This window comes from Pseudophryne corroboree, chromosome 5, assembly GCF_028390025.1.
Source record: "Pseudophryne corroboree isolate aPseCor3 chromosome 5, aPseCor3.hap2, whole genome shotgun sequence".
Lineage (NCBI taxonomy): Eukaryota > Metazoa > Chordata > Amphibia > Anura > Myobatrachidae > Pseudophryne > Pseudophryne corroboree.
In genome coordinates this window covers 113,633,805-113,654,782 of record NC_086448.1, presented here as the reverse complement: position 1 = coordinate 113,654,782, position 20,978 = coordinate 113,633,805, and the positions used below count along the sequence as shown (strand labels likewise).

The window sequence follows — 20,978 nt, the reverse complement described above, 5'->3', positions numbered from 1 at the left end:
AGACGAGCCTTACGCTTCAGACATGCCGACACACGCGTACCGACACCCCCCCACACACAGGGATATATTTATATGGAGACAGTTCCCCAATAAGGCCCTTTGGAGAGACAGAGAGAGAGTATGCCAGCACACACCCAGCGCCTACTACCACTGGAAACAAAATCCCCAGATAAACAGCGCTTTTATTTAATCATATGTATATATCTATACACTCACTGCGCCTTACAAGTGCCCCCCCCTCTTTTTTGCCCTGTGTCACCGTGTTCAGCAGGGGAGAGTCCGGGGAGCCAGCTTCTCTGCAGTGTGCTGTGGAGAAAATGGCACTGGTTAGTGCTGTGGGATCAAGCTCCGCCCCCTCAGCGGCGGGCTTCGGTCCCGCTCAATTTTTCAATACTGGCGGGGGATATTAATATATATTGCCTCCGTAGCCTATATATTGCCTTTTAGCCAGTCCTAGAGGTTTATTATTGCTGCCCAGGGCGCCCCCCCCTGCGCCCTGCACCCATCCGTGCCTGCAGTGTGTGTTGTGTGTGGTAGCAATGGCTGCGCGTTACCTCAGAGAAGATCTGAAGTCTTCTGCCACCTTTGAAGTCTTCTTTCTTCTTATACTCACCCGGCTTCTATCTTCCGGCTCTGTGAGGAGGACGGCGGCGCGGCTCCGGGACGAACGGTGAGGGTGAGACCTGCGTTCCGACCCTCTGGAGCTAATGGTGTCCAGTAGCCTAAGAAGCAGTGCCTATCACTTAAGTAGGTCTGCTTCTCTCCCCTCAGTCCCACGATGCAGGGAGCCTGTTGCCAGCAGTGCTCCCTGAAAATAAAAAACCTAACAAAATTATTTTTCAGAGAAACTCAGGAGAGCTCCCCTGTAGTGCACCCTGTCTCCTCTGGGCACAGGATCTAACTGAGGTCTGGAGGAGGGGCATAGAGGGAGGAGCCAGTGCACACCCATTCTAAAGTTCTTTATAGTGCCCATGTCTCCTGCGGAGCCCGCCTATACCCCATGGTCCTTACGGAGTCCCCAGCATCCTCTAGGACGTAAGAGAAATCTCATATGCACTGCACTCACCTAATTACACTCCAAACTGTAATCCCTTTTAATTCAGCTAATGTTGATTCCAAAATATTGCAATCATGTGTCAAGCTGACCAACTAATGTCAAAGGGGGTCATTCCAACCCGATCGCTCGCTGCAGTTTATCACAGCGATCGGGTTGGAACTGTGCATGCGCCGGTGCATGCCGGCCGGCCGAAGGCCATTGTTTCCTAGCGATGGCCTCTGCGTGATTGACAGGCAGAGGCGGTCGCTGGGTGGGAGGGGGCGGCACGGCGGTGTTTGGCCGCCGTTTTGGGGGCGCGGTCCGGCCAAAGCAGGCCGTGCGGGGGCGGGCCGCAGCGACTGCGTGATGTCACACACAGCCGCTGCAACCAGGGGCAGCGACGAGCAACTATCGGCCTGCCGCAGGAGCTGCGCTGGCCGGGAGTTACTCAACAAGTACAAAAGCATCGCCGCTGTGCGGACAGACATGCGGGGTGGGCTAGCCCTGTGCTGGGCGTCCCCCCGCATGTCTGGGAAGATGATCGTAGCTGTGCTAAATTTAGCACAGCTACGATCAACTCGGAATGACCCCCAAAGTCAAAAAGATAAAAACAACGGGAGTAGTGTACTGGGTGTGAGACACTCAATTATAATTGCAGGTACTTAACACAAACGGCTGCTTCCACTCTGAGGTGCTGAGAACATTGTAAATACAAAAAGAAGAAGGAGAAGCGCTGTCCTTGAAAATAACAAGCAATAAATGTATTTATATATTTAAAACCAATATAAATTTCCTAGTCACAATAATAAAAACATACACAATAAAATACACTTATAGAGCCAATATAGAGTCTGCAGACCTAACACTGAAGGCAGTATGATAGCCGCTCACTGAATAGCTGGATCATGAATATATTGATCCACACTAGGAGTGACCATAAGCTCCCGTTATTGTGATTTCAACAGCTCCGCTACTGCTTTGCATGTGAGTGGCTGGCGCCAGCACGAGAAGAACGCATTGGTTTTGCTTACCACGGTTTCCGCTCCGCACTAGCTGGAACAGCGGACGCTGGAAACAGGAGGATGCATTACCTCCATCAGGTCCGTTCCTTGCTCTGACAAGTGCTAGGCAAGCCGGCGCCAGCAATAGGTGGCATACTGCACGGACCATGTTTGTATAAAGCTGGGGTAAGCGTGTCCTTAATTGACCATTTTGGAGTCAGTAAATCAAAGCAGGACTAATATATTCATGATCCAGCTATTCAGTGAGCGGCTATCATACTGCCTATAACTGATCAGTTGGAATAATCATTTATCCTAAATTGCGGAGTCTGTGAAATAGATTGATTTTTATAATAATATAATGGGATGCCTTTTTCCAACTATAAATGCATAATGAACACAAATTGAGGATTGTGCAATTTCACTGTGTGGAACGATAAAATCTTGAAAGTGTGTCACAGTATTACTGCTACTTAGTAACAAAGAAGAAACCAGTTACACGAATACTCATCTGTTTTTCCTTCATATCGAATTGATACAAATCGACTGACTTTCAGTGTTAGGTCTGCAGACTCTATATTGGCTCTATAAGTGTATTTTATTGTGTATGTTTTTATTATTGTGACTAGGAAATTTTATATTGGTTTTAAATAAATAAATAATTTTATTGCTTGTTACTTTCAAGGACAGCGTTTCTCCTTCTTTGGTTTTTTCTTTTTTGTATTTACAATGTTCTGAGGTTCAGCACCTCAGAGTGGAATGTCAAAGTCTCCTATTCTGGTCAGTCCCTATATTGACTCACAAAAAAATGAGCCAGCAGACCAAAACCAATAAAAAAAGCATAGATTCTATATAACATTTGCATGTTACCTGGTGGCAAATGAAGCAGAGTAATTCTCATGTTTTTGAGAGTCAGTGTAGAGACTGGCTAGAAGGCAAGACTTGGGGGGAATTCAGTTAGCCGCAATAAACAATTTTTGCATTAAAAAATAAGAATTTACTCACCGGTAATTCTATTTCTCGTAGTCCGTAGTGGATGCTGGGAACTCCGTAAGGACCATGGGGAATAGCGGGCTCCGAAGGAGGCTGGGCACTCTAGAAAGATCTTAGACTACCTGGTGTGCACTGGCTCCTCCCACTATGACCCTCCTCCAAGCCTCAGTTAGGTACTGTGCCCGGACGAGCGTACACAATAAGGAAGGATTTTGAATCCCGGGTAAGACTCATACCAGCCACACCAATCACACCGTACAACTCGTGATATGAAACACAGTTAACAGTATGAAACAATAGAGCCTCTCAACAGATGGCTCAACAATAACCCGATTTAGTTAACCATAACTATGTACAAGTATTGCAGATAAACCGCACTTGGGATGGGCGCCCAGCATCCACTACGGACTACGAGAAATAGAATTACCGGTGAGTAAATTCTTATTTTCTCTAACGTCCTAGTGGATGCTGGGAACTCCGTAAGGACCATGGGGATTATACCAAAGCTCCCAAACGGGCGGGAGAGTGCGGATGACTCTGCAGCACTGAATGAGAGAACTCCAGGTCCTCCTCAGCCAGGGTATCAAATTTGTAGAATTTTTGCAAACGTGTTTGCCCCTGACCAAGTAGCTGCTCGGCAAAATTGTAAAGCCGAGACCTCTCGGGCAGCCGCCCAAGATGAGCCCACCTTCCTTGTGGAATGGGCATTGACAGATTTTGGCTGTGGCAGGCCTGCCACAGTATGTGCAAGTTGAATTGTACTACAAATCCAACGAGCAATAGTCTGCTTAGAAGCAGGAGCACCCAGCTTGTTAGGTGCATATAGGATAAACAGCGAGTCAGATTTTCTGACTCTAGCCGTTCTGGAAACATATATTTTCAGTGCCCTGACAACGTCTAGCAACTTGGAGTCCTCCAAGTCCCTAGTAGCCTAGGCACCACAATAGGCTGGTTCAGGTGAAACGCTGACACCACCTTTGGGAGAAACTGGGGACGAGTCCTCAATTCTGCCCTATCCATATGGAAAATCAAATAAGGGCTTTTACAAGACAAAGCCGCCAACTTTGATACTCGCCTGGCAGAAGCCAAGGCCAATAACATAACCACCTTCCACGTGAGATATTTCAGATCCACGGTTTTTAGTGGTTCAAACCAATGTGATTTTAAGAAACTCAACACCACGTTGAGATCCCAAGGTGCCACAGGAGGCACAAACGGGGGCTGACTCTGCAGCACTCCTTTTATAAATGTCTGAACTTCAGGTACTGAAGCTAGTTCTTTTTGAAAGAAAATCGACAGAGCCGAGATCTGTACCTTAATGGAACCCAATTTAAGGCCCATAGTCACTCCTGCTTGCAGGAAATGCAGAAATCGACCTAGTTGAAATTCCTCTGTTGGGGCCCTTTCGGCCTCACACCATGCAACATATTTTCGCCATATGCGGTGATAATGAGTTGCTGTAACCTCTTTCCTGGCTTTAGTAAGCGTAGGAATGACTTCCTCCGGAATGCCCTTTTCCTTCAGGATCCGGCGTTCAACCGCCATGCCGACAAACGCAGCCGCGGTAAGTCTTGGAACAGACAGGGCCCCTGCTGCCGCAGGTCCTGTCTGAGTGGCAGAGGCCATGGGTCCTCTGATATAAATTCTTGAAGTTCTGGGTACCAAGCTCTTCTTGGCCATCCACGAGTATCGTTCTTACTCCTCGCCTTCTTATTATTCTCAGTACCTTTGGTATGAGAGGCAGAGGGGAGAACACATAAACCGACTGGTACACCCACGGTGTTACCAGAGCGTCCATAGCTATCGCCTGAGGGTCCCTTGACCCGGTGCAATATCTTTTATAGCTTTTTGTTGAGGCGGGACGCCATCATGTCCACCTGTGGCCTTTCCCAATGGTGTACAATCCTATTGGAAGACTTCTGGAGGAAGTCCCCATTCTCCCGGGTGGAGGTCGTGTCTGTTGAGAAGATCTGCTTCCCAGTTGTCCACTCCGGGAATGAACACTGCTGACAGTGCTAACACATGATTTTCCGCCTATCGGAGAATCCTTGTGGCTTCTGCCATCGCCATCCTGCTTCTTGTGCCGCCCTGTTGGTTTACATGGGCGACTGCCGTGATGTTGTCTGATTGGATCAGTACCGGCTGGTTTTGAAGCAGAGGCCTTGCCGGCCTCAGGGCATTGTAAATGGCCCTCAGGTCCAGAATATTTATGTGTAGGGAAATAACCTGACTTGACCAAAGTCCCTGGAAATTTCTTCCCTGTGTGACTGCCTCCCAGCCTCAAAGGCTGGAATCCATGGTCACTAGGACCTAGTCCTGTATGCCGAACCTGCGGCCCTCTTGAAGATGGGCACTCTGCAGCCACCACAGTAGAGATACCCTGGTCCTTGGAGACAGGGTTATCAGCCTATGCATCGGAAGATGCGATCCGGACCACTTGTCCAACAGGTCCCTCTGAAAAGTTCTTGTATGGAACCTGCCTAATGGGATTGCTTCGTAGGAAGCTACCATTTTTCCCAGGACTCGCGTGCAATGATGCACCGCTACCTATTTTGGCTTCAGGAGGTCTCTGACTAGAGATGACAACTCCTTGGCTTTCTCCTCCGGGAGAAACACTATTTCTGGTTTATGTCCAGAACCATCCCCAGGAACAGTAGACGTGTCATAGGAACCAGCTGTGACTTTGGACTGTTTAGAATCCAACCATGCTGTTGTAGCACTTTCCAAAATAGTGCTACCCCGACTACCAACTGCTCCTTGGACCTCGCCCTTATAACGAGATTGTCCAAGTACGGGATAATTACAACTCCCTTTTTTTTTTGAAGGAGTATCAACATTTCGGCCATTACCTTGATAAAACACCCTCGGTGCCATGTACAGTCCAAACGGCAGTGTCTGGACTTGGTAATGGTAATCCTGTACCACAAATCTGAGGTACTCCTGGCGTGGACGGTAAATGGGGACATGCAGGTAAGCATCCTTGATGTCCCAGGATACCATGTAATCCCCCTCGTCCAGGCTTGGAATAACCGCCCTGAGCGATTCCATCTTGAACTTGAATTTTTGTGTTCAAGGATTTTAAATATAAAATGGGTCACACCGAACCATGCGGTTTCGGTACCCCAACCCGTGTGGAATAGTAACCCCGTCCTTGTTGAAGTAGGGGCACCTTGAGTATTACCTGCTGGGAATACCGCTTATTAATTGCCTCTAGCACAGCCTCCCTGCCTGAGGGAGTTGTCAGCAAGGCATATTTTAGGAAACGGCTGGGGGGAGACATCTCGAATTCCAGCTTGTACCCCTGAAATACTACTTGAAAGAAACAGGGATCCACCTGTGAGCGAGCCCACTAATTGCTGAAATTTTTGAGACGGCCCCCCACCGTACCTGGCTACACCTGTGGAGCACCCGCGTCATGGTGTGGCCTCACAGGAGGCGGGGGAAGAATCTTGATTCTGGGAACAGGCTGACTGGTGCAGCTTTTTTCCCTCTACCCTTGTCTCTGTACAGAAAGGAAGCGCCATTTGACCCGCTTGCTTTTCTGAAGCCGAAAGGACTGTACCTTTGTCTGTGAGGAAACCTGAGGTAAAATTATTTCTTCCCAGCAGTTGCTGTGGATACGAGGTCCCAGAGACCATCCCCAAATAATTCCTCACCCTTATAAGGCTCTCTATGCGCTTTTTAAGTCAGCATCACCTGTCCAGTGACAGGTCTCTAATACCCTCCTGACAGAATGGACATTACATTTATTTTGGATGCCAGCCGGCAAAATATCCCTCTGTGCATCCCCCATATATAAGACGACGTCTTTAATATGTTTTTATGTTTTCCAACTAGTATCCCTGTTTGACAGGGTCACCGACCACGCTGCAGCAGCACTATCTGCAGGTCTCAGTCTAGTACCTGAGTGTGTAAATACAGACTTCAGGATAGCCTCCTGTTTTTTATCAACAGGTACCTATTAAAGTGGCCGTATCCTAAGACGGCAGTGCCACCTTTTTTTTTGACAAACGTGTGAGCGCCTTATCCACCCTAGGGGATATCTCCCAGCGTAACTTATCCACCTGGCGGGAAAGGGTACGCCATCAGTAACTTTTTATAAATTACCAGTTTCTTAACGGGGGAACCCACGCTTTCACACACTTCATTTATTCATCTGATGGGGGAACAAAACACTGCCTGTTTTTTCTCCCCAAACCTAAAACCCATTTTTAGAGGTGCTTGGGTTAAAGTCAGAAATGTATAACACATTTTTTATTGCCTGGATCACGTCACAGATGTTCCTAGTGGATTGTGTATATGTCTCCACCTTGTCGACACTGGAGTCAGACTCCGTGTCGACATCTGTGTCTGCCATCTGAGAGAGCGGGCGTTTTTGAGCCCCTGATGGCCTTTGAGACGCCTGGGCAGGCGCGGGCTGCGAAGCCGGCTGTCCCACAGCTGTTACGTCATCCACCCTTTTATGTAAGGAGTTGACACTGTCGGTTAATACCTTTCACCTATCCATCCACTCTGGTGTCGGCCCCACAGGGGGCGACATCACATATATCGGCCTCTGTTCTGTCACCATATAAGCCTCCTCATTCAACATGTCGACACAGCCGTACCGACACACCGCAGACACACAGGGAATGCTCTAAACGAGGACAGGACCCACAAAAGCCCTTTGGGGGGACAGAGTAAGAGTATGCCAGCACACACCAGAGCGCTATATATATACAGGGACTAACTGAGTTATGTCCCTAATAGCTTTTATATAATATACTGTATACAGTGCCAATTTTAATGCCCCCCCTCTCTTTTCCCTCTTACTGTACTGTAGAATTGCAGGGAAGAGCCAGGGAGCTTCCCTCCAGCCGAGCTGTGAGGGAAAAATGGCGCCAGTGTGCTGAGGAGATAGGCTCCGCCCCTTTTTCGCGGCCTATTCTCCCGTTTTTTATGGAATTCTGGCAGGGGTATTTACCTCATATATAGCCCCTGGGGCCATATATTGAGGTATTTTAGCCAGCCAAGGTGTTTTTATTGCTGCCTCAGGGCGCCCCCCCCAGCGCCCTGCACCCTCAGTGACCGGAGTGTGAAGTGTGTGAGAGGAGCAATGGCGCACAGCTGCAGTGCTGTGCGCTACCTTGGTGAAGACAGAGTCTTCATGCCGCCGATTTTCCGGACCATCTTCTTGCTTCTGGCTCTGTAAGGGGGACGGCGGCGCGGCTCCGGGACCGAACATCAAGGCTGGGCCTGCGGTCGATCCCTCTGGAGCTAATGGTGTCCAGTAGCCTAAGAAGCCCAATCCGGCTGCAAGCAGGCGAGTTCGCTTCTTCTCCCCTTAGTCCCTCGCTGCAGTGAGCCTGTTGCCAGCAGGTCTCACTGAAAATAACAAATTCTAAGACTATAACTTTCTAAGAGCTCAGGAGAGCCCCTAGTGTGCATCCAACCTCGGCCGGGCACGAAATCTAACTGAGGCTTGGAGGAGGGTCATAGTGGGAGGAGCCAGTGCACACCAGGTAGTCTAAGATCTTTCTAGAGTGCCCAGCCTCCTTCGGAGCCCGCTATTCCCCATGGTCCTTACGGAGTTCCCAGCATCCACTAGGACGTTAGAGAAACAGGCTTTTATCGCAACTTGCGAAGACGTGGCTATTGTGCACAAAAGATTATGCATGATAGTTCTCCATAGGTGTAATTAATTTTCACCACCTCCTGAGCGGGTGAAAATCCTTATTTTAAAGGTAAAAATGTCGGGACTTGGTTCAGAACCCCTTAATGACTAATCAGGCACTTTGAATTTTTGAATTAGAATGACACAAAAACCTACTAGCAAAAACCTACGGTACCCCTTTCACATTGCACAAATAACCCGCTATCGACCCGGTATATTGCCATGTCGATGCGGGTCGAGGTGCAGCGTGAAAGGTGTAAGATCCAATTTCCCGGGTCGCCGGACCCGGTATTTCAACCTGATTTAAAAGAAGGGTTTAACAAGGGTTATTACCGGGTCAGGTACGGTGTGAACTAATTACCCTGGTCGATGCAACCCGAGACCCGTTCACACTATAGAGGAGATGCTCTGATCACCAGGCGCCCCCGATGTTGTCAGCGCCACCTCTGCCCCCCCACCTGCGATGGTAACCCGCCCCGGCATATTGCCGGGTTGGGAAGCCAATGTGAAAGGGTCCAATGCCGGGTCGCACCCAGGAAGGACCCGTTTCCAAATCCAGGGTGCGACCCGGTATTGCGATCTGAAAGCCTTATAATTTGTATTTTATGCACCCCCAGTTTAATAAGAGAAAAACACTTGCATTCTATAATTTTTCACTGTTTTAGAATCACACATATGACAGTCATTTGACACATTTTAAGTGGATACGTACGATTAACCAGCGGAAGGGATGCAGACTGTCATGATCCCGATAGCGGCATTCCGTTCGTCAGAATGCCGGCAGCTGGGCGAGCACTAGAAAGTCCCTTGCAGGCTCGCTGCACTCGCTACAGGTTATTTTCTCCCTCTATGGGTGTCGTGGACACCCACAGAGGGAGAATAGCCTGTGTCACCGGTATTCCGGCAGTGGCATTTCCCCAGATGTCGGGATTCCGGCGTCGGGAATTGTGACTGCCGGGATCCCGACTTGTGGAATTTTGACTGCTTCCCATTTTAAGAACCCCAAAAACTTTTATTATGACCACTAGTAGACTTCTATATTGTTCTCCTATATTAGTTTACCTTTTTGGGGAGGTACAGGCAGAATCCCCATTTTCACCCAGACTATTCACTGTTTTGCCGGCAAGAATTATCATGCAAATTCTATTTTTGAATATTTCTAATTGCATTGTGCGACAAATGGGAGCGTGAATACAGGTGATAAGCAGAATTTTGGCGTGATACGTGCATTTAGTTAACTTGAACTAACAAAGCTTTATCACGGATTATTTCATTTCCCCATTTGACGTAGTTGGCTGGCTAGACAACTGATTAAAATAGTTTGGAACCAACATACCCTGAATTTAAATACAATCTGAAGTGTAATTAGGTGAGTACAGAGCATATGATTTTAGATAGATAGATAGATAGATAGATCCATCTAGAGAGAGAAAGTGTTAGACAGACCGATTCAGACGGTTGCATATTCTTCCATTGTATCTAGGGATAACATTGCCAGATGGGAGAGTGGTTGGTTATATACAGGGGACATATGCTGCAGCTAGGCAAGTATTTCTATGTGTAAAATGAACATTTGAGTATGTGGATTAAGGAATTAGAATATGAGAAATGTGGATATATCCATCACAGCAAATTCTCCCAAAAAAACATATTTTGCATCAGAATATACAGTATATGTCAGCCACATTGGGCCTGATTCCGTGGAAGCAAAGCAAACAAAGTATCTTGGCAAAACCATGCTGCACTGAAGGAGGGGCAGATTTAAAAATTGCAGAGAAATTTATATTTGAGGGCAGCATGCAAAAGCAGCCAATATTCACCCTGCATGCATCTCCGCTGCTTGCAGCACAACATGGTTTGTCCCGGTGCACAGTTACTTGCTCTTTTTTGCTGTCATCCCATCTCAGAAGCAGGCCCATTAGGTCTCCAATTTTTACTTCCAGGTTGGTGCTATCATGTACACTACCAAGAACACAGATTTCTCTACCTGACAATCTCCTCCGGGTAACAATTATTGATGGTGTTGATGTACTCTTGGAGCGGAGAGCCAGGATCTGCCGAGATCTCTTGAATCTTTTTAAGTCCACCACTTGTTACAAAGAGCCGCCTTGCTTTGCTGTCATGTGGAAGAACCTTTGAATGAATAGCAGAAAATCTTAACACTGCTTGGAACAATGCATGCAGACACTACCTTGGGTCTAACTTCAAAGTGCCATTGCATACCACACGGGATTAGAGCTTGAAAATGTCAACACATTTACAAATATAGAGAGACATTTCTAAATGATCAGAAATGCACAGACAATAGGCAGAAAAGAGACCCTGAGGCTTCCACGTTTTATGGTTCAGAGACATGAAAATGCAGGAAGAGAACGAGATCCGCTGACAGTGCAGAACGAGCAGTAATAAAGTACAGGCAATGTCATCACATCAAACAGTTGTTGAGACCTCACCTAGTTATCATGTCATGTTGTATAGGTCACATTGTTAGGGAGGTACAGAATAGAGACCATGCAGATGAAAGAAGGAAGGACAGCACAGACATAAAGAGTCTGCTCATCAAAAGCTGGAAGAAAATGAAAGAAGAGACAAGGAAATAAAACATCAGAAAGCAGGACAGAAAATGAGATTCAGGCTAAAGCAAGTATGAATACAACATGAAAAGGTGACGTGCTACCTGCAGTGTATGCATGTTAAAGACATTCACTTAGAAGAAAGAAGCTTACCAAACAATGCATATGCTGTAGTGCAGGCCGCACTGGGGCCTATCCCTGTTCACTGAATGACGGGATCAGTTTACGAGTTGGCCTCACATGGCCCCAGGCTGAGCAATGCAATGGGGTTTATCAGGCAGACACCAGACATCCCTGAAACTAACCCATGACTAGGAGGCAGTTAATTATGTGACGGTAACAATGTCGGCAAGTAGTGTGGAGCCCAGTCTTCCAACACTGAGCTAACTATAGTTAAAGCATTGTAATCGCTTTGGCACTATAACTTTAAACATGATGTTTTACCATTATGTTGAAAGTTGTAGTGCCGTCACGGTCATAATGCTATAACTAACAATAGTACTGTGTCGGCATACTATGCTAGTCAACACTAGCCAATGACTGATCCAGATTGCAATGTATCTGTGCATTGCACTTGTTCTAAGACCAATGTCTGTGTATATGGCACACCTGTAAATGTAGCAATGTAGGAGCATTTGTCGTGCCTAATATTGTGTAACTAAAGCCCAGGAATACCTTGCTATAGGCAGCATAACAAGTACAGTTATGCAGTCACTCAGAAGATTGAGAGCCACAATTTGCCAATTACTGTTATTATTATTATTATTATTATTATTATTATTATCATCATTATCATCATCAAGCTTAACTACACACAAAACACATTATAAAAAAGCCTGTACATATGTGGCATTAAATGCTGGTAAGTGGCTCTGAAGGTTGTAAGCTGGAAAAGACTGGAAGATGGGGAGTGCTTAATGTTACTGAATGTAGCTTGCAACCAATCCACTATACTTTGTTCTAAGACCCTGAGCGCTTATGGACAATATGTAACATCATGTATGTTTACAGCCCATTCTTATAATACTTTCCGAATTTTGCTACGGTATTTAAAATCCACTTTCAGTTTTACAGTAACAGCTTCTGGTAGGATTTAGAACATGATGGTTTTCGGAGGCTGCAATTACAAAAACACAAATAAATGAGGCCTGGACGTCTTACAGGTGCCTATTTATTAACTACAATTTCCAGAGAAAACCAGGTGGAAATGTTTCAGATGTCTCCTGCAAACCGTAGTCCCTATGTTTTCTGCCATTTTCCCCCAAAGCGATCCAACCCTACTTATCAAGCCCTGAAAAGACCAGATAAACAATACATAGACCCCTCATAGTTATACTTAAATCAAGATAGAAGGTGGTGAGAGTAAAATGTGCACACAAAATTTACAGTTGGGAAGGTACAGTGGAAAAAATACCACTTCCTAGCTACATGCAAAAGCTGGCAGCATTTTCCCTGTACAAACAGTAAATACACCAGCACCTCTTGCATCTCAACATGCTCTGCCAGGGTGCAAATTGGAAACTTTTTGCTGGATTTACTCCCAAATCTAAATGAGGCAGAATCTTGACAGAATATAACTGTGGACAAATGCACATTTAGGATACAAAAAAAAAAAAAAAAAAAGAAGATAAAGTATTATATAGAATTTGTTTAAACCACAACATTCATCATACAGTACATTAAACATTAAAGTGTATTGTTCATGGTTTACACTGACACAGCCATCACTCCAATCTTTCCTAAGGGACCTCATACACTACAGCAACATGTCAGACCCTCATGTTGCATAAGATTTCCCTTGAACCGCCTGGCAGCCTCCCGGGCGGCAGGATCGCATAGGCTACATCATATGCGGTTCTTTTGCATCTTATCTTATCATTTATCTTATGCGATCCGAGCCATGCCTGCAGGATCCGATATATCAGGAGTGCAGCACTAACGACCTAGGGGCTCCGATCCGATGTTCAAAGGACCGCGCATCGGATTGGATCGGATGTAAAACACATACGATTTCCCACTTTCCATCCGATTTATTGGCCCGAAAGGTCGAAATCGGATTAAATAGGGCATTATCGTTGTAGTGTATGGGGCCCTTAACTTTCATGGTCCTTTTCTTTACATATTATTCTGAATTACTAAATACTAAGTAAATGGGCAACAAAATTATTAGACTATCCATAAAGTATAACAATTGATTTTGCTATTGTAAGTACACAAACAAAAGAACAGAATAGTATTTTTACGCAATATAAACAGTATGCCATTTCTATTTATTAGATTATATTTTTTATATGTATTTATATCTATTCCACCTTGCGCTCACCTGCATTTACTTGTATTTTATGACATGTGTGATAACGCACAAGACACAAAAGGCCTGATTCAGAGCCACACACAATCCTGACATTCAATTAGTGGAGCAATGTTTTGCAACTGCGCATGCACAAACTTCCTAAAACCTTGCACGTCGCATGCGTTACACAGAGTGCTAGCCAGGCGCACAGTGTCAGGAATGGGAATAGTGATGGGAGTTTTGCTCGTGTGTCAATGCAAGCATCTGCCTTCAGAGACGCACAGTAGCCGGTATAGGAAGCCATAGTCACACAGAGAAACTGCCCCTGCCATAGGGCTGGGGCAGGTTTCGTTGGTGTGATAGATGATGGCATATAAGGAAGAACCAATCTGTATTACTACGGGATCTGGTCATGTGACCGACGCTCGGGATCCTGGCGTTCACCATGCCAATGCCAGGATCCCAAACAGTCAAAATGCCAGCACACAGAATGCAGACCCACAGGCACTATTCCCACAAGGGGCTTTGTTGCGCTCGCCATTCCCCCCCCCCCGCCGGCATTCTGCTCCCGGGATCCTGGGGTCGGTAGCTGACCGCTAGGATCCCCTGTGCCGGTCTCCCAGCCCCAACACGTGCCACTATAAGTGGGCGTCTCAGTCCTTGCACTTTCAGGCACACGGATGTACACAAGGGAATGAGTTTGCAGTCATAGGATATGAGGTACCTGACAAATATACAAAGGATTGTAGTGTCTAAGGTACCTTTCTACATGAAAAGTCTAAGATTTTCTTAGCTCTTAATGACATACAGCTATTGGTAGTTACAATGAATTTCAGGGTACATGTATTAGTATAATTAATGTTTGACTCCCCATTGTAAATCTTGACTTTGTTTAGGAATATTTTATGTCTGTACCCAAGCACTTCATCAACAATACTCTAAAAAGAATACATTTAATAAATTAACCACCTGTCACTCTACTCCATCCACAGATAGCATTCACTATTGGGTCCAATGTAATGTTTTCAGGGTTTAGTAAGTTGTCCCAGACCACAGCCCCCATTGGAAATTTTGGGGACTCTGGTCTTCAGCTTTAACTTGCCTTACACAGGCGATATCTCAGAACTCTCCTGCCTTAGGCTTTTCTCAAGGAGGCATGATGCATAAATACTGCACTGAGTTTCCATATGATTTACGCGAGGAATCATCTCAATAAACATGCCTCTAAACCTCAAAGAATCATATTGCACCATACACACAGTGTCTTTCACATATGACCAATAATAATTTAATGACAATTGTAGAGTCCATCAGGTTCTGAACCAAAGACCGTCTCTTACTATACTTTGAAAATGGAGAAAAGGTCAATCTGGAGACAGACCGAAATGCATGAGCCGTAGCGTATGCTTCTAGCTCACCAGCTGACAATATACGGCTGCGTTGTGTGACTGTTTATTTATTTTCTGCAGGTTTTAGGAAAAGAAAAGAAAAATACAACCAACATAAAATGTTCTTATTTTACTCAGAGCAAACAGGTATCAGAAAGAAAGACAGTCATTTTTGGAGTTTCACAGTTCGTAACTTGATATTTGTGCAGTGAAATAGTGAATGGGGGTAGTTTAGGGCTGGGTATTATGAATGTGTACTGGATAATACCAAGTATAACAGAGTGCCCTGTATCTACATATTTCAAAGATATGGGTTTATACCTAATGAAGGAAAGAATGCAGCAATGAGTGGTTCCAGAGTATTTTTGGCTGACTGAGAGGGTCACTAAATAACTTGTTTCGTTAACCCTTCTGTGGTTACAGCTGAGCATTGTATGCACTTTGTGCCATACATATACACACACACACACACACACACACACACACACACACACACACACACACACAGGTTGCGAGTTCACACACTCCTGATTATTTGCCTAATACCTCAATTAGATCTTTACGACCTCAGCACAACTTATCTCCCTATCTAGTGCCTGTGTTTTACAACTTCTGCTATCACTAAATCTGTTTGACTTTTATTGCACCCCTGGAACACATTTGTACCTCAGACCAATCTGTTTTCCCTCAACTCTGACCAGAAGAAGAAAAAGAAAAAAAGGAGAGAGAAAAGTCTACTACTGGCCCCTCAGACACACACAGTTAATAGACACTATAAAAAAAAACAAGTTAATATCTTCTCCATATAATGCATGTCCCTACTGCAGTTACAGTTTTGCTGATGTAAGGACATTCTGATGGCATGGAGGAGAACACAGATTTGAGAAAACGTTAATGATGTAATAATTACAAATGTTTTTTGGTTCGCCACCAGCCTTTTTGCAGGTTATAAAGTAAACTGGGAAAGCCACAACTGCGGTCTGGGATTCCACCCCAAGTGTGGCTGCATGTCTGCATCCAATAATGCAAAGCTCCCTGGGAGCCAGATTGGATGAAAGCCACTTTATAAATTCACGTTATATTTAGAACGTTCTATGCAGCTGTGGTCTGCTGTTACCTAATGAGACAAAAAGAGCCCTTTAATATCCCATCTTTCTTTATTAAAAAAATTATTTCATGGCCTGTAATGCCCTGAGGCGGCATTCCACTTGTGTGGAGTGTGCATGTGAGCAGACCTACAATTATTTCAAGTTCATAACATTCAGTGCCTCATTAAAAACGGGAAACCTAGCCGAGATTTTTGTGTTAAGGGAAGCATTAAATCTTCACAGTGTTTTCACTGTTGAGAGCCTACCTACAAATTGCACAGGAGAAGCTTTCTGTCTTTGTACACAAGGATATTAAGCCGTGCCACGATCCCTGAGCAGCAATGTAATGTACATAATATTATAGTAGGGGCATGCTGTATAGAAAAAGTGTATTTTCTTCAGTGTATATTGCTGGTGTGGGCAGATCACATATAGGGGCTGGTACTGAGTCGTAGGCTGCTGTGACTGCATTAGTGTCTATTGCCGTAGTTGCATCTGTGACTTTATGTTAATACTGGTATAAATCCTTCCCCTGGTGCACAAGTATGCGTCTGAATACGCGAGGACTGTGATGCCCACTTTATTTGGCTGCAGTTGCATCCAACATTGGGACGTGCACCAGTACAGTACGGAGTCTCCGTTAGAGTATGGCCTCTAATGTACACGATTAAGTGTCTGAGGGGGAGATGTATGAAGCAGAGTAATGAGTGGAGAAGTTGCCCAAAGCAACCAACCCACTTTGAGGTACCATTTATTAAGTACATTCTATTAATTATAGGTAGGAGCTGTGGTTGCTATGGGCAACTTCTTCACTGGCCCACATCTCCATTTTTTTCACTGCTTCATAACTCTCCCCCAAAGTTGGCAACCATTCCTGTGACACACCTGCATCACTCTCGTAACACATCCATCAGATGGAATATCTTCGTGCTTCTGTTTAGCCACCTCCCAGTTATCGCCCAGAAATACCCATGATGTTCCAGATTCAGAGCAGCTCAATCGGTTTTGCTACTACTTTCTACGCAGTCGCAAAGAAACTGGATAATTTATGCGAACATCGGCACTGGGCGGCAACTCAGAACCAGACCCCGTATTTTATTATACACTACATACATTATTCACATAGTGCACACATATTACACAGCACTTTACAGAGAATATTGTAGCTGCAGTTAATTATTTTAAGTAGCATTAAAGCATCGGTTCAAGAATACTTCAGACAAGGTTTTTCTTATGTAAAATAAATCATTAGGTGATCAAACATACCTCACAAACAAACAAAAACAAAGTGCAACCCATCCACACACATCGTAGGCAGCCATTTTGTGGCCTCAATACCCATGACAATGCAGCCAATCAAATCACTCATAACAAGGGACATCACTAAGGCACTTCATGGCAGACACTTAGCTAGGAAAATGTAACATAACTGAAGCATGCAGTACCTCAATGATGTAAATGTTTTCTAGGCTGCATTCCTGGCATAAAATAAAAATAATAATAATTGACAGCTACATAATAAACGATTAATACCCACCTTGTTTTAATGGTAGACTGGAGCAAGACGTGTTCCTATTTGTTGCGTTTTTACAGTGCATATAATTGGCAACCATACAATGCTGAGTGCTGGGCAGCCATTAACAGTCTGGGACTCCACAGGACAGCCAGGAACTGTTAAGAACAGTTTCTGGCTGACTGATCAGTTTCACTCAGCGTTCAATAGAACATTGTGTAGTATATACAGGATAACAAATATAGTTATTGTTGTATAACCAGCACGTAGCAAAAATGTTAAAATACACTTGGTCATGAAACTAAAAAGTGCTCCTTTGCGCTTAGAGGTCAAAGGTGAGCAATCATCAAAATAGAAGTTTTCATAGGTGTGTAATCATTTCATTGATGACCTCATCCACAAAAGTGTCGTTAAAATCACAGCCTCTACTCAAATAGCAAAATGATACTGATGAAGGACAAGGGTGCTCACCCACTATAAGCAGGGGCTTGCCAGCTGCTGTAATGTCAGTCATATAAGTATCCATACATCTGTTCCTTACGGCTAAGTTGCATGTTGCGCTAAATGCTTGGAAGACACCAAGGTTTGGATTTCTGTAAGGAGCAGCTCATGAAGTCAAAGCTGCCAAAGAAAAGAGACCATAATCTATGTAGGAAAGTATCAGCAGTCCATGGTCTGAAAACTTACAGAAATATGTCCATATGCCGTGGACAAACATGGACTGATAAACATGAGGATTATCTGGGGTAAATAGTAATCTTGAGACTAAAATAATTAATATGTTTCAGATCTGTAATGCAAACGAGATCATTCGCTCCCTTAGAATCACAGAGGGCAATGCTGACGTATTTGGAAAGAGGTCGGGCATCTAGATCTAGGAGAGGAATGATGGGGATGGAGTCCTGCAGGCGTGTAGTGACTGAAATGCTGTAACGAGACGTTTATGGAGTACCAGGTTGTAAAGCTCTAGTAGTCTCTTGAAAGTATACAGGAAAAGGCCTGACCTATTGGTCTGCTGAACAAGACTGTGACCACCAGCAAAGACTATGGCCAGGAAAACGCCATTAAAGATATTAATAATAATAATTATTATTATTTTATTTATATAGTGCTCTTTCTTCAAAAGGACTCAAGGGCCAATATTTACTAAAAAATCGAGTTTGTCCGATTTGTGTTTTTTTTTTCAAAGTCCCAATCCGGGAATTCACTAAGCACAAATCTCGGCAGTGTCTGGTCTATTCGTAATGGATTTAACGGCAAAGTTCTGAAATACGAATGAATAGACCATCGGTCAAACGCGGCTGTTATTTCATACAATACGGGTATTCACTATTCATTCCTATTTGGGTGTTAGTCTCTGAGTGCTCGAGTGCGGGTCTATTTTTTTGCGAATCGTTAAAAAAAGCAGCAAAAAAATAGACCTGCTTTTTCCAGTCGAGTTTGGATAACCATGCGCGGATCAGTGAGATCTGTGCATGGTTATCTATGGGAAAGGGTGTGTTTAGTGTAAAAGCAGAAAAAAAATGCGTGGGGTCCCCCCTCCTAAGCATAACCAGCCTCGGGCTCTTTGAGCCGGTCCTGGTTGAAAAAATTTGGGGAAAAAAATGACAGGGGTTCCCTCATATTTCATCAACCAGCACCGGGCTCTGCGCCTGGTCCTGGTTCAAAAAATACGGGGGACAAAAAGCGTAGGGGTCCCCCGTATTTCTTAAACCAGCACCGGGCTCCACTAGCCAGGTACATAATGCCACAGCCGGGGGACACTTTTATTGTGGTCCCGGCGGCCCTGGCATTACATACCCAACTAGTCACCCCTGGCCGGGGTACCCTGGAGGAGTGGGAACCCCTTAAATCAAGGGGTCCCGCCCTCCAGCCACCCAAGGGCCAGGGGTGAAGCCCGTGGCAGTCCCCCCCATCCAAGGGCGGCGGATGGGGGGCTGATAGCCTTGTGTAAAAAATGAGAATATTGTTTTTAGTAGCAGTATTACAAGTCCCAGCAAGCCTCCTTCGAAAGTTACACTGTGGGAGGTGAGCCATACAAGGGCCCAGTGCATATGTGGAAAACTGACACTTGTGTAGTAGTATGATGTACCTTGTATGTAGGGCAAGTTGGCAGGATGTGCACATAAATGTCACATTTATGCAAGGATTCGTAATCTGCGATTCTAGGATGATCCGTGGCTTCCACACTGAGGAACTCTACATAAACGTTTGAATTATTTTTTATAAAATATCACCCTCCCACTAACTCAGTGTTTCCCAACCTCGGTCCTCAAGGCACACTAAGTCCTGGTTTTAGTGATATCCAGGCTTGAACACAGATGACTTAATTAGTACCTCCGTTATTTTGATTTAACCATCTGTGCTGAAGCCTGGATATCACTAAAACCTGCACAGTTGGTGTGCCTTGAGAACCGCGGTTGGGAATGCCTGCACTAACTAATATAAAGGGGGCGGTTGGGTTCCAGTTAAATGGAAGTTTGGAGGAAGTTTATCCATAATTAAGTTTTCAATGAACAGAAGATGAATACATCCAATAAGGAAATTTATTATTAATGCTGTGACAAGTATTGGTGTTATATAAAGAGGACATAATAACGCACATGCTACCTCTGGTGACAGCAGATGAAGGTACTGTACAGATTTGGATGAAGGTGGATTAAAATGTTTCGCACCGACTGACATTTCTGTCAGGAAGCCCTTAGAGAATATCATTCTCCAAAACCTAAAGTTTTTAAGTTCAGAAAAAAACAAAAACCTGTATGACCACATTTAGGATTCACTAGACAGTGTGCATAACATTATATTAAATAGCCATATCCTTAAATACTATCCTCACCACTGAGAGGAAGATTTTTGATAACTAACAACAGACCTTGGGATGTTTTAATCAAATGATGGTGCTAAACGACACTAGAGTTATGTTTACTAAACCATATTTTTTCAAAATCACCGATTTCATAAGTTCTGCTTGCACGTTTTCAACCGGCAATAATATTGAATGCGATCGCCGTTTAAATCCCTCGGGCAACCCAGGCAAAATGTGGCAACTTTGGAAAGACGCTGCTTCGTGGATATAGCCCTATGACTTTCGCGCAATTTTGTAGAACTCCTTGAAAATGTAAGTCTTTACTGTAGGAACGGGAGCACACATTTTATACAATGTCACAGAAATGATCAGCTGAAAACGGAATGAATGGAATGCACAACAATTTATCTTAAGGATACATGATAAGATGGACATTGCTGTAGTATATATCTTACCTTGCTGAACTGGCCAACCACGTGTTTGAGTATATTGGGTGGAGCGTCATGCAGCAAGGGCTCGAGGGCTGGTAGATGGGTACATTTCTGCAAGATGTTTTTGAGAGCTTTCTTTGCCTAGTGAGTCCAAACAAATTGAAAATTAGGAGACATCTGGCCAAGACAAAGAGAAGGAT

At 44.7% G+C, this 20,978-nt stretch overlaps 1 protein-coding gene across 2 annotated transcripts in view; it reads right to left on the bottom strand.

Moving 5' to 3' along the window:
* Positions 1-20,978, bottom strand: part of SPAG6 (sperm associated antigen 6) — a 350,667-nt gene that overhangs the window by 7,416 nt on the left and 322,273 nt on the right. Inside the window, exons 9-11 of one of the 2 annotated variants that reach the window (XM_063921580.1) lie at positions 20,803-20,919; positions 11,137-11,249; positions 10,728-10,816 (exon numbers count right to left, since the gene is read on the bottom strand). In XM_063921580.1, the coding sequence (XP_063777650.1) occupies positions 11,163-11,249; positions 20,803-20,919 (204 nt within the window). In that variant the 3' untranslated portion in view covers positions 10,728-10,816; positions 11,137-11,162. Of the gene's footprint in view, positions 1-10,670; positions 10,817-11,136; positions 11,250-20,802; positions 20,920-20,978 lie in introns of those variants that run through there. The other variant, XM_063921579.1, reaches the window with a different exon arrangement.